This window comes from Typopeltis vanoorti, chromosome 25 (genome assembly GCF_054136105.1).
Source record: "Typopeltis vanoorti isolate ZY-2024b chromosome 25, IOZ_Tvanoo_1.0, whole genome shotgun sequence".
NCBI classification, from domain to species: Eukaryota; Metazoa; Arthropoda; class Arachnida; order Uropygi; family Thelyphonidae; genus Typopeltis; species Typopeltis vanoorti.
In genome coordinates this window covers 80655281-80670617 of record NC_143573.1, presented here as the reverse complement: position 1 = coordinate 80670617, position 15337 = coordinate 80655281, and the positions used below count along the sequence as shown (strand labels likewise).

At 35.4% G+C, this 15337-nt stretch overlaps 1 protein-coding gene across 8 annotated transcripts in view; it reads right to left on the bottom strand.

The window, feature by feature from the left end:
• Positions 1–15337, bottom strand: part of LOC150092876 (single-stranded DNA-binding protein 3-like) — an 846537-nt gene that overhangs the window by 512457 nt on the left and 318743 nt on the right. For all 8 annotated transcript variants that reach the window (XR_016550498.1, XM_090414347.1, XM_090414349.1 and 5 more), the window contains one exon: positions 3111–3171. Coding sequence is in view for 7 of the 8 variants with exons in the window: in XM_090414347.1 (XP_090270473.1) it covers positions 3111–3171 (61 nt within the window). In the remaining variant the exon portion in view is untranslated. The remainder of the gene's footprint in view (positions 1–3110; positions 3172–15337) is intronic.

Below are 15337 nucleotides of genomic sequence, written 5' to 3'. Positions count from 1 at the left end.
GAAGACAATATAAACATAGAACTGTAAAAAAAAATGCAGGTGAAAAATGTGATGAAAGATTTCTGATCTTTAACATGGTCTAGATTACACAATGGGTGTAAAAAGAGTCATTGTAATGAGGGACTTTAATTATCTGAACACTGAGTAGCTGTGAAATTGCATAGAAGAATGAAACAATTTAATGAGCTGTTTTGAGACAAAGCAGCATGTGACAGAAGGAACTCATGGTCAAAGAATGTTTTTTAGGGGAGGTTTTGGTTAAAGATATAACTATTCTGCCTCCAGTTAGTGAAAGTGATCATGCAGTGCTCACTTGGGAAGTGACTAAGTTCATTAATGTTCCATTCAAAAGAGGTTACAAGCTGAACTACAAAGCAGGAAATTATGACCACCATAGGAGTATGATGGGTTCTGTGACATGGTATCAGTTGTTGGATAGGAAAGATCTTGACAGTACTTAAAGCGTTTAAAAAATACTTAAATAATGCGATATCAGAATGTGTCCCTAGAGTTCGAAGAATAAATAGAGTAGGAGTGAAATGGATGTGTAATATAATAAACCAATTTTATTTCGTAAGAGATTCGTAAGAAAAAGATGATGTGGAAAAAATATCATATGCATAAGGACGATGTCAGTTATGATAATTAGAAGCAACAGGTCAGAACAGTCAAAAGTGCTGTACAGATAGCTAAGAATATGAAAAGAAACTGGCTCTACAATATAAAGAAAACCCAAAAGAATTCTATTGATATGCTGCAAGTAAAAGAGGACTAAGTTTGAAAGAATAACTCCAATGAATGCATATAGTATGCAGGTGACTGATGTAGAAGTGACTGTTCAACTAATCAGCAGCCATTTTGCTAAAAGCTATCGATCTGGTATAAGCAACACTGAATTCACCATATGATGAAACTCATGCAGATGAGGAGGAGGAAGTACTAGAGCTGTTGCACAAACTGAATAAGAATTCTGCAACAGGAACTGATGGGATATCAGAACGGATGCTAAAAGAGTGTTCAGCTGAATTCTATCATTATGTTGCAAGCAAAAGAAAGAATGACTATGTAAAACAGACTAACTCTACTGAATGCAGATGATGCGAGGGTGACAGATGCTGAAGAGATTGTTTACAAATGAATGCCGATTTTGCTAAAAGCTATCAATCTGGTGTATGCAACATTGTGCACACTGCTACTTTTTTGCTGAATGAAGAAACTCGGGTATATCAGGAGGAGGTATTAGAGATGTTGCACAAACTGAATAAGAATTCAGCAATACAGACTGATAGGATATCAGCAGAGATGACAAAAGGGTGTGCAGCTGAACTGGTTATTCCTTTCACTAGGCTATATAATTTGAGTCTCAAAATAGAGAGGATTTCACAGGAGTGAAAATAATCTATTGTAATCCCATTGAACAAGGGCGGTGCAAAGACCGATGTATTCAACTATTGATCATCAGTATCTCAGGAGAGGTAGTGAAGAGTTTGGAAAAGTTTGTTAGGGCTTTCATTCAGAAATGGGTCGATAGAGAATCTTTACTTTGCAACAAACAGTACAGGTTTACTAAGAGAAGGTCATGTTTTAGCAAGTTGCTCACATTCTATAATTTACCACTGAGTTAGACAATAGGACTGGATACACCACTTGGATTTTGTTAAGGCTTTTGACAGAATACAGCATGGAAGACTGTTGCATAAACTGGTGAATACGGGATTGGATTCTAAACTACTGCCATGGATAAGAGGAATGCTGAATGACAGATATCAAAAGTGGTATTGCAGGGGGGGGTGGGGAATCTGCAAGATTCAGGGTAACCAGTGGTATGCCTCAAGGATTAATCCTTGGTCCATTGTTATCCAATCAGTGCATTAATGATTGTGAAGGATTTGACATATGGCATACAGCTATTTGCTGATGACAGAAAGATAGGAAGGTTAAATCAGTGGTGCTGATATGCAGTACTTGCAGAATGATCTGAACAGCATTATACATGTCCATAAGGAGATGTTCATTGCTTTAAGGGATACTAAGGCAACTGATGTGAAGTTATTAGCCTCTATATACAAGTAGCCTATAATACATTTAGTTTAATCCTCTATCCAAGTATAAGCAAACAACATTTGCGCCTGAAGTATCTTCAGAACTGAGGCACTCATGGTAAAGGTGGACCAAGCTCTCATCACTACTTGTCTTAGTATCTGCCATAATGTAAAGCACATCTCCTTGCAGACAAGTATAATGCTATGCATTAAGGAAAGGGCCACTACCTAGACCAGTTTCGACCTGTATTGAGGGAGTGGGAGCCAGACCCAGAGGTGGTGATACTGAGGTGGAAGTAATGGAGAAGTCATATTTACCTGTACGAGTTGCCAAAAGGTGTCTCATCTTATTATTAAATTACTCTGGATTTAGAGAAAGATGTTGGAAGTTTTTTTACAGGTAAATATGACTTTTGCATTACTTCCACCTTAGTATCGCCATCTCTGGGTCCCACTGACGAGACCGGACTGGGTAGTGGCCCTTCCCTTAATGCATAGTATTATATATGTCTGCAAGGAGATGTGCTTTACATTATGGCAGATACTAAGACAAGTAGTGATGAGAGCTTGGTCCACCTTTACCAAGAGTTGCGTCAGTCCTGAAGATACTTCAGGTGCAAACTTTGTTTGCTTACACTTGGATAAAGGATGAAACCAAGAATATCATTTCTTGGCATATTTAATTTATCAACAGATTACTCTGCTCTTGTCCCCAGTCCACACATGGCATTTATTTGCTATAGGCCTTGTTTGCCTTTCATGTTTGAGTAATAATGATATATGAAAAAAATGACAAGCAATGAAGATTTCTGACATCAAAAATCTTTGAAGAGGAGACTGGATGATGAGATTTCCAATGTGAAGGGAATAGCATTTCAAAATTATATAAACAATTACAAATTAATAAATTTATGCAGACAAAGAAGTGAGAATACTAATCCCTCTACAAAAAAAAACTTATGAGAATGGTGATCCCAAACATTCTCACATCATTGGTTCTTTACTGAAAGGTAAAAAAAAATTACACAAGATATAATCACAAGCAGTTAAAATAACAAAATCACATACCTTGCCTTGTAGGATCCATATTATTTGGTAGCATTGGTTGTCCTGGAACACTGCCAGGTGGCTACAAGGAGGAAGAAAAATACATAAAACAGAATAAAGTAATTCAAAAATGAATAAATAATCACAAGAATACTTTAAGACATTCATGATGAGAAGTGTTTAGTTCATACTGCAAGTCAGGAGATTACATTTTTTATAAATTGTCCAATACTACGACGCTGTAATTATATCTCACACATCATATATATATATATATAGAGAGAGAGAGAGAGAGAGAGAGAGAGAGAGAGACGGGTTTTTCATCTCACAAACAGGCAAACCAGACCCATGAACATACAGGATACAGCCATAGGATTTATGTATTTATTTATTCTCATGCAAAAGGAATACAGAACAACTACAGGTCAATGTCCAGTCTGGAAAGACAATCCAAAGCCTCAACCATCACCTTGTGGGATGTCCTGTAGGCCACCACTGTCAAATTGGTGCCTTAGGCAGACATTCAAAATATGAGTAATCATCTGAGCCATGGGAGAATAATCACAATAAGGGTGGTCTAATAGCCCCCATTTATGTAGTAGGTAGCCAAATCTGCATTAGTTAGTTCTAATAAAGCAATGAGCAACCAGGAGTGGGTTGCTCATTGCTTTATGAAATTCTTTAATCGAGGCTTGTCTTCTCCTTATGCTTGGTGGAGCAATGTTGGATAGGACAGGCAGCCAGGAGAGAGGGGGTGCTTCTCACTGTCACTAATTGTGCACATGGTAGAGTTTAGCTGGGTGTCTATAATGTTAGTGTGTGCACTTCTTTCCTAGACAGGGGCACAATATTCAGCTGCAGAGAATGCATAACCTTACACTTTGCCACATTAAATTGGCATCCATTTTCCTTAGCCCAGTCCTCCAAACTATCCAATTCATCTTGCAAAATTTTGACATCCTGTGCACTCACAATTGCTTTACCCAACTTTGCATCATCAGCAAACAAGTGAACACTTCCTCTCAGATCCTTTCCTATGTCGTTAATGAATAAACTGAAAAGTAGTGGTCCAAGAATAGAACCCTGCGGCACACCACTAGTCACAGGCCGTCTTTTGGACTCTACTCCTGAATAAACCACTCTCTGATATCTCTCCATCAACCACCCTCCTATCCATCTCACCAACCCTATATCCATCCCCATATGCTGCAATTTACTGATTAGAATTCCATGTGGTACCCTGTCAAAGGCCTTAGCAAGGTCCAGTAGAATCACTGTAAACCCATTACCCTTATCCAGTTCAGCCGTCACTGTGTTATAAAACGTGAGCAAGTTACTGAGGCATGATCAATCCTTCACAAAACCATGTTGTCCCCCATACAGTATCCCATTTTCATCTATCCAATCCTGTATTTTTTCTTGACTATTTTCTCCAAGACCTTGACAACAATTCCTGATCGGCTGGTAATTTTCAACAGCAGTCTTGGAACCTCCTTTATGCAGTGGAACTATTTTTCCTTCTTTCCACCCCCCTGGGACTAACCCAGACCCAAGACTCAAATTAAACAAAATGGTTAAAGGCACTGACAATTCTTTAGCCGCTTCTCGTATGAAAAAAGCTGGTATACCATCCAATCTCGCAGATGAATTGACATTGAGGTTTTGTAATACACTATTCACCTCCACTTCATTCACCACAATTCCTGTATAAGCTGTTGGTTCTTCCATTTCTGCAATGTCACCACCAGGATGATATACTCTTGCAAAGTGCTCACTCAGTAATTGTACTATATCAACTGATTTGGTTACCTCCCTACCATTGGCATTCTTTAAAATCATTCTGCCATATACATTTTTTCTTTTACTTGCAACATATCGAAAAAACTGTTTGGGATTCTCTTTAGCCTGCATGGCTAATGTTCTTTCATAATCTGCTTTTGCTTTTCTTACCACACTTGTTACCCTTCTGGACTGGGCTTTATTCCGTTCATGCGCCTGCATGTCACCTTTCTCCTTAAATTCCCTCCACAGTTGTTTCTTTTTTTTGCAGCTCAAGCTTAATGGTGTTATTCATCCATTTAATCCCTACTTTATTTATTATTCAGACTCTAGGCATACAGTCAGCCATTGCCTCCTGCAAACACTTCTTAACCGCCTCCCATGCACTATCAACATCCAGCCCTTGCAGTTTTACATGCCATGAACCAATCAAACTCCTAAGCTTGTCATACTTACCAGCCCAATAATTCCACATGTACCCTGTCTTAATTGTAAATTCCACACCTTTAGCCACCTCCCAAGTTAAGACCCTATGATCACCCTGACCAATTGGTGGCAATGTGATCATACATTCCGCGGATAGAAAACTGAATAATCTCCTTTATGTTACCGTTATTGAAGAAAGATGGCGAACCATTATTACTAGCCACCATTTTTCTTCTTACCGAAGCCATGTGCTATCGTATCTTATCGAATTATTAATTGAAACAACACCAAAATACACAAACAGACACACTAAGATACGGAAAGCAAACAAAACTACGTAATATTCAAGCAAAATTGTCAATGATAACTTAAAATAACACTTATCAATAAAACTACGTAATATTCAAGCAAAATTGTCAATGATAACTTAAAATAACACTTATCTTATTAGGAGCTCTCAACAAACACTACACCTATATGATAGTACTACATGAAATGACACCCCTTGAGGGTACGGTACATGGCAGCAATTTGATGATGATTATGATGAATTAAAAAATCATAGAAATATAAACAAAAAAACATATGGAAATATATTTAAGTTTTGTAAATTTGGAAAAGGCATAAAAACAAAGTCCCAAGAGAAAAGCTGTTCAAATTGTGCAATTATATGGAATTTCATACAGATATCATAGAGAGCAATACAATACAATACAATACATAGTATTTTTCTTGTGTGTGAGATTAATATTCAGCACCTTACAAAAAAGTTTTTTTTAAATAAAGTGTGAATAAAACGAACAGGAAATGAAAAACAAATGAAAACCGCTTTAGAGTATAATGTTACCTATGGATTAATCCTGCTTATACAAATTTTTTCAAGTTATATAAATTTTCAAAATAATATAAATTAGTAATATAAAGTTAAAAGATTTATTCAAATATTCTTTACATTAATTTTGCATTAATAAATAAATTCATTTTGAAGATTCAATGAAAATAGATAAGAGAATTTTACAAGAACGTTTCGCATTGGACTCAAGAGTTTGCCGATTATTTTGTGTCGCTGACACCACCCTAATAGCCAACTAATATAACAGGCTCAAATGTCGAGAAGAATGAGTTATCAGTAGTAAGCCGACCTTTAGGGCCGGACCACATGCATCCGATCTGATTAAAATTAGGATACGGCCCTTACACAGAACTCAAATTAATCATAAGTTGATTTATGATACATCAAAAAATAAAGAACTATTTTAGGTATATTTTCGTAAATTTTAGTCAAAAATTACAGTGATATAATCAGGTCCAGGATACAATTTCAGAATTTATTTGTTCGTTTCTGGGATGATCTGAAGAGGCCCGAACGGAAGACAACATACATTCATAATTATATGTAACATTCTGTACCATTCGTTGTTCGTTTAAACTCATATCTCACATTTTTTGACATCTTTTAGGCGTCTTTTCTTCTGTGGCACCTGTGTATATTGCACACTTCTCACACGCCACCAGCCGAGCCTGGTCTGGTTGCAAAATCAGACCATTGTCACATGAATAATGTTATTATGAAACTTGATATCAAAATTGTAGATGTTAATCACAGCTCTTTACTTTGTGCTCCTTAATACAATGTTATGCCATTGTTTTCTCTTAATATCTTAATGCCATCCTTAATGTAATTTCCTTCCCTATATCTATCCCCTCTAGAATTTTTTAACCTTAAACTTCAAATCACCCTTTTGTAATTTCCCTATGAAAGTGAAAATTAGCCACCAACTAAGAGTACATTCTCTAGACCTTCTTTCTGGGGCAGTCTCCTTTTCAGACACTGACAAATTTGTTTTTTAAAGCTGCGCCAGTCAGAGTCCTAGGACAGAAGAATTCTTGTTCAGAGAGACCTTCCCAGAATCTTAATGGCTATTTTATCTTATTGAAGTTCTACAGCATCTGTAGAATTCTTAGCTTGCAGTTCTAAATTCTCTATCGTTCTAAATTCTAAAATTTTTCTTATTCCTTACGCATATCATATCCCTTTCTTATTCCTTACGCATAGGTTCAGATTTTATGAGTTGTAAGTTGGTCTCATGCTCAGACAACACTTCACGTTTACATAAGAAAATATGTTTATACACACAAGAATTTAATCGTTTAAACACTAAATCAAACTGGCGAATACAAATGAACATTTTAATAAATAATCAATAACACTAGCCTCTACGTTAATCAATGATACACATAACATTCACAATACAAAAGTTCCAATCAGATTCTATCCACATTTCTGGCTCCATACATTAATTTGGTCACACGCATGAGCATAAGTTTTCAGACAACCAGTCCAATGAAAACTCAAACAAATTACTAAGCATATTAGTCATTCAAAATTCCCTTAGTGTCTGTCCATAATCTCCTTTCCACTAGAAACTGATTCGCTCCTCCTTCTAATACTATTGGAAAATAAGTAAGAAAGTCCTGTACGTTACCATCACTATGCCTGATTACCATCTCCGCCTGGTCCGTCTTCTTATGTTGGATAAGAATCTGCAATTCCTTCAGTTTGCGTCCATGTGGAGGTCATGTTGTTCATCCGATAAAGCCGTCTCTGCACTTAGTGATGCTAGCATTCATCTCGATCTTTTGCAGGTCACTACGGTCAGCATTCCCTCCTTTGGGTAATAACTTTCCACTGCCTCATTCCGGTAGGACTTCTATTGACAGCCTGAAACGGTGGACACCAGCATCTCGCGTACTGCCTGTCCGGTACCCATCAAGCATTCACAGGGAAAAGCTCGCCATCCAACATCGTAGCACTTTCTTCTATTTCTCAGCAACCCCAGGTCAAAGTGAGAACAGGAACAAAACTCGAGAGAGCTTGAAGATCGCACAAATTCTTCTTTATTCTATCTCCGTTGCGCCCTCTTTTTCTCTACGGAGATCTTCACATGGCACTTTCCCTTGTGCCCTTAAGCTGTTTCGTCATAACTCTTCTCCTTGAGGAGCGCTCTTTTTGGGGAACGCGAGCTCAATTCGCCTTCTGCATAGGCATTTGCCTCGGGCATTATGCTAAATTGGGTAGCTAGCACACGACCCTTGGACTTTTGTTTGCTCTGGATATACATTTCACATAGAATACATTTTGATCGCTACAACTTACAAAATGGAATTTCTATGTAGACAAACAAAATTCATTTTTCCTTTGTACTTCACATTAAAGTTATTCATTTATGCTCCCTTATTACAATTTGTTTCCTTACTATAGTACAAATATCTCTTAATTGTTATTTTATTCTTGTTAAATCTTGAATGTAATAATATTAATGAAATTTCCTCATTCAAGATCTAACAACATCCAGTAGAAATCTTCAAGGTAATTTAACTTAACTGCTATAATTAATCTAGCAATATAAAGACAAGCTATGAAAATAAAGGAACATGGAAGTTGAATTGCATATACTGAATAAAGAACCTATCGAAATAGTAAAATTTTTCAGCCATTTAGAAACAATTTTTAGTTGGAGATACCAAAGTTAAATGTGGAAATAAACAAAGCTGATGTGGTAGAGAAATAAGTGAATAAACCTACGTGGAAAAAGAAATTATCAAAATACTCAACTAGATACATAAATGGCAGTGTTAAAGTACTCATTTTAAACGTATTAATCTCAGAGTTCAGTTAGAAATTAAACAGTTGATGAAAGGACTAGAGACAACAGATATGACAAAAATTAGGGACAATATCAGATGCACTTAAATGACAAAATCATATAAAAATGAAGACATACTGAGGAATTTGACACTGTTAGCAATCAAAGCAAAGTTAATCCGAGCCAGTACTGGTTCACCTTAAACAGCACAAGCCAAAAGAGGTGAGCAAAACGGGTATTTGATGTTAGGCTGGAAGGAAGACTGAGATCTAAGTGGATTGATGTAGTCAAATGTGACTTAGAAAAGACATAAGATATGATAATGCGGAAGTCCTGAATAATCAACTAATTTGAAGGAAAATTGTTGCCAGCCTAGTTGGTTAAGTGATTGGTATATATGGTCTCCAAACAGACTGTGGGCTACAAAGTTTTGTTAATTTTTGCATGATGCAGAAGAGAAGATGAATTTCATTACCTGGTGTGAAACTCAACCCCACTTATATTCAACTAATTATTTCACTTTCAAGCCTGAAGTGAGTTGAAAAGAAGTTTCATATTAATTCTCTACATTATCTAACCATCAGCAAACCCACCCACACAGTTACATTTTCTAAATTTTCAATTATTGTAGGTGGGATTCCCATAAAAGTAAAGTAATAACAAACTTAATCATGCAGTACTATCATAATATCCTGTACATAACTAAGAATGCATATCATTAATTTGATGATTACACATGTTTTTATCTATGTCTTTGTAAAATTGCTTTGTAGTAAGCAATTTTACAAAGTGACTTCAAGGTGACTTCTATTTTCGGTGTAGGAGATGTTATTAAATCCAGCACATCTCAACTGTCACTTCCATCACACACGGTAAAAAGTAGACAAACTTATGCAGCCAAGACAAAGTTATTTTTCTACTTCGAATCAATGCTTCCATATTTAAAGTTATCCATTATTACCAGCTGTTTCTCATTCACCAATCTGATATGCATGAATATTTCAGAATTATATGGCTCTACATTTCTTGGCATATAGTAAATATATAAAAATTCTGAATGAACATAGGAAATCAATTTAAGAAGAACTTTACCACTTACAGAAAGAGAACAGTTGAAAAGTTAATTATTTTACCAAATTAACTGGCGACACCAATAAAATAAATAAATAATTTATTTTTTTATTTTTTTATTTTTTTATTTCTAAAGTTTTCTTCATCAAAAAAGTTTACATCAAAACATTTTCTCAAGTAGAAAAGTTTTATATTTTCTACCATTTCTAAAGGTAGAGATAATTATATTTCAACCTACATCAGATATGAACATTTACATATGCCTGGCACATCTGATAAAAAGTACAGACATATATACAAATAGATGTGTTACAGTCAAATATCTGATAATTTACAGTTATGTTTATGAGCAGTGGAATAAATTAATATTTCAGAGGCACTGCAGAGTCACAAACAAAACGTTTTACTGTAGCAGGAAGTACAATAAATATCATAAAAACCTCTTCCAAAATAATGCATAAGGTAAATTTTTTTCTAAGATTTTTCCATAATCTCATATCTATTCCATCTATTCTTTAACACCAATAAAGAAGAGAATTTGCAGTGTTTATTTCCAAGAAAAGCATCACTAAAAGATTAGCAAGGCTTATCTTGTTTTTTAGAAATCACACGAAGTTAAAATGGTGAAATAAAGAATTATCCAACTCTATGCTAAATCTGCATTTCCAAACCTGGTGACAGATATTTCACTTGGGACTAATATACATAAGAAATGTCATAAAAAAGATGACATTTTTATGATATAAAAAGTAAAGTATCTGTTTACTGAAATAAGAGCCAAATCCACTTACTTTTGAATAAAGTATCTGGTTATTTTTGATGATGGGTATCGGCAAAAGTAAAAATGAAATCACATCCACTGTGTAAACAGTAATATTTACCACAAGTATATCAAATAATTAAGTAATTAAATACTTAATTATTTAATACTTAAAGATATCAAATGCAGCCAAAGGAGAATCTAATGCAGAAGATTATACAACAGAAGTTGCAATTATTTGGATACATCTGCAGAATGAGTGATGATTGGAGATGAAGACATATTTGGAATTATGGATGGTGTAAACAGAAGAGGTAGACTATACAGAGAATGGATAGATGACATAAAGGACTGGTGTGAAATGGGTTTACAGAAACTGCGACTCTATGCACTAAACAAAGAAATATGGAAGAAGAGTTAACTAGGCATCGGATACCAACGGGCGGTGCACCCATGGTTTGTGATGTTGATATCAAATAATTGCATATTCAATGAACTGACTGATAAAATGAATGCACTTGTAATGTAAATTCTTCTTTAGAATGCTATTGTCATGCAGACTGCAGACAACAGTATACAACAGAACATGCAAGCAGATTGACTTTTAATGGGATTATATTGATCAAGTGTATATAATAAACAACTAAGTTATATCAACTAGTTGCACCAACTAAGGCTGTTGGCATCTTAAGGGTACATAACTGATGTAAGGCACTAAAAAGTAAAAAACTGTTACAAACTATAATCAACCGATTCCAATTATATTAAACAAAGAACAGAGCGCGTACAATACATTCATAGAGTGTGGATGATATCGCTTGTTATTTAGGAACGTTCTATAGTTGGCACTATAATTCAGTTCTGGTGAGTTGAAGGATCTGATAAGGGGCTTCCAGATCACGAGCAAGATTAGTCCTTAGTTCCTGTTAAGATTTCGTATACAGCGGGCAACTGTTGTGGCCTCCTTAAAAATTCGGGAGCGGAAGTCCTCCTCCATGTAAGGAATTGTGCTTCTATCCCACTCTATGGTATGGCTCGTTCTTGAGAAATGAAAAGCTAACCCCGATTTTTCTTCTCTGTTATTATTGACGTCACCTATGTGTTCTTTTTGCCTAATTTCAAGGCTCCTTGAAGTTTGGCCGATGTAATTCAAGCCGCACGAGCAGGGTATGTTATAAACTCCACCATATTTGGAGAAAGGATGGCTATCTTTTGGAGATCTTAAGAACTGTCTAATCGTTTCTGTGGGTTTAAAGGCCACTCTTATTTTATGTGGTCTAAGGAGTCTAGCAATCTTATTGGAAACTGTCCCTAAATATGGAGGGGTTCAGAGAAAAGTATCTTGTGGACAAGTCTTCGAGGAAATCCATTCATGGTAAGGTTGGTGGATATCAGGATAGTTCTTCCTGGAAGTCTTGTTGATCTGTTGTAAGGAGAGAGGCATGGTTCTTCAACATGTGTACAATACTAAGTTTCTGAGAAATGTGGTGGCAGGAAGTGAAATGTAAATAATGTCCTGTATTGGTAGGTTTGCGGTAAACTGAGAGGTTGATACCACCATTCGGAAGCTTCTTAATTAAAGTGTCCAGAAATGATAATTGGTTATCTTTTTCAAGTTCTAGAGTGAATCTGATTGTGTGGTGTAGAGAGTTGATTTTGTTAAGAAAGTCGAATAGGTCCTTTTTTGTGTGGTTCCAAACGATAAAGATATCATCCACGTATCTCCACCATATTGTGGTTTTAGGATCTGTTTGAGTTAAGATTTTACTTTCAAAATCCTCCATAAAGAGATCAACATAAGATGGAGAGAGGGGGCTACCCATTGCAAGGCCAGTCAATTGCTGATATATGGTTTTATTCCATAAGAAAAAGTTTGATGTTAAACAATGACGGAACAGAGAAGTAATGTCTTGTGGGAGCAAACTTCCTAAAATGTTGACGACTTCCTCCACAGGGATGTTAGTGAATAGAGATGTAACATCCAGGCTGGCGAGTAAATCCGTATTGGAGATAGAGATGTTGTTCAGTTTCTCAACAAAATGTTGAGAATTTCGTATATAAGTGTCCGAATTATGGATGTGTGGTTTGAGGAGGCCTGCCAGGTGTTTAGATAACAGATAAGTTGACGAATTGATTCCATCCACAATCAGGCATAGTGGTATTCCATTTTTGTGTACCTTAGGAGCACCATATAGTCTTGGTGTTAGTGGATGCATGGATTTCAATCTACGTTTTAAGTCTATAGACCAGTTCACCATATGACGTATTAAATCGTTGGTATCACTGCGGTTCTTTAGTGTTGGGTCTGTGACTAGGACACGGTAGGTTGATGTATCCGACAATAAGCTGTTAATCTTATCTTCGTAATCACTAGTGTTTAAAATCACTGTTGAATTTCCCTTATCTGCCTTCAATATGATAATGTCTTTCTTTTTCTTCAAACTATACAATGTTCTTTTTTCCAGAGTAGTGATGTTTTTGTTAGGAGTTCTGGAAGATGAGAGGATGATATTACTTTTTAATCTAATATCATTAGCTATGGGTTCCGGTAACGACGAGACTGCTTTTTCTATATTACAAATGATATCCACTTTAGGGACATTATGAGATGTTATCGCAAAATTGAACCCTTTTTTTAATATATTGATCTCTGGTTTTGTTAATGCATGATCCGATAAATTAAAAATAACTTTGCTATCTGGTAGAGAAGGTTTTGACTTAAAACGTTTTGTATAAAGATCGTTAAATTTTTTTATTTGGTTTCGTTTGCTTGTTGTAAAGGCTTTATCATAGCTAGTACTGACCATTCTGTCCAAATGCGACCATATATCTTGATCTAAAGTACTAGAAATATCGTCATAAATCTGATAACAGTCTAAATCTATTTGGCTTAAAAGAAATCTGGTATGCTGTATCCGTTCACGTAGAAGTGCCAAAGATGTTTTAAAATAAATATGTTTCGCTCGTCTTGAATGGAATTGTTCTTTTAAAAATAGAAACTTTGGAATGATCTTGTTATCTCTACATCTTTTCAAAAAAGTGAGGTGATTTAATAGTTTGGCTTTTTTACATTTAAGGAATTCAAAACGGCATACTTTTTTTGGTTTCACCATGGATTCTATTCATGTTAAAATACGTTTAATTTTCTTGACCAAAAAGCTCTGGAAAGACTTTTAATGGGATCATATTGATCAAGTGCATATAATAAACATATAATAAACAACTAAGTTATACCAACTAGTTTCACCAACTAAGGCTGTTGGCATCTTCAGGGTACATAACTGATGTAAGGCACTAAAAAGTAAAATATAGTTTGTAACAGTTTTTTACTTTTTAGTGCCTTACATCAGTTATGTACCCTGAAGATGCCAACAGCCTTAGTTGGTGAAACTAGTTGGTATAACTTAGTTGTTTATTATATGTTTATTATATGCACTTGATCAATATGATCCCATTAAAAGTCTTTCCAGAGCTTTTTGGTCAAGAAAATTAAACGTATTTTAACATGAATAGAATCCATGGGGAAACCAAAAAAAGGTACGCCGTTTTGAATTCCTTAAATGTAAAAAAGCGAAACTATTAAATCACCTCACTTTTTTGAATAGATGTAGAGATAACAAGATTATTCCAAAGTTTCTATTTTTAAAAGAACAATTCCATTCAAGACATTGATCAAGTGCATATAATAAACATATAATAAACAACTAAGTTATACCAACTAAGGCTGTTGGCATCTTTAGGGTACATAACTGATGTAAGGCACTAAAAAGTAAAAAACTGTTACAAACTATATTTTACTTTTTAGTGCCTTACATCAGTTATGTACCCTGAAGATGCCAACAGCCTTAGTTGGTGAAACTAGTTGGTATAACTTAGTTGTTTATTATATGCACTTGATCAATATAATCCCATTAAAAGTCTTTCCAGAGCTTTTTGGCCAAGAAAATTAAACGTATTTTAACATGCAAGCAGATTATTATGTCTGTACATAAAACCTAGAGTATCAGAAAGGGGTAGAGTTTGATACCTTAGTCAATATGTTGGGACCTCATATTGTAGCCACTAGTGAGACCTGACAATCACAATCAGACACACTAACTGGTATCAAATGTAAAGGATACACTATTTTTTAGGAAGGATAGAAAGAAGACAGGATGTGCTGATAATGATATCGTATGACTTGAATCCAGTTAGAGTTGAGACCTATAATTGTAGTAATACTACTAACAGCATTTCATATGGCAGTGAGCTTGATGCCATCTGATGTGACATGGAATCTAACAAGATCAATTACTTAGTGGGGTGTTGTTACAGACCTGGTAGATCGGTTGCTAGTGATGAAGAAATGCACCACCAAACAGAAGCAATGAATGCGAAAAGCATAATCATTATGGGAGACTTTAATTATCTAAATATTGAATGGGTAGCAGTAGAATCTCATGAGAAGAATGAAAATGCATTTATTGAGCTGTTGAGGGACAACTTCTTCAAGAAGCATGTGACAGAAGGAACCCGAGGTCAAAGAGTGTTACAATTGATTAAAGTGTCAAAGAGTGTTTCAGTTA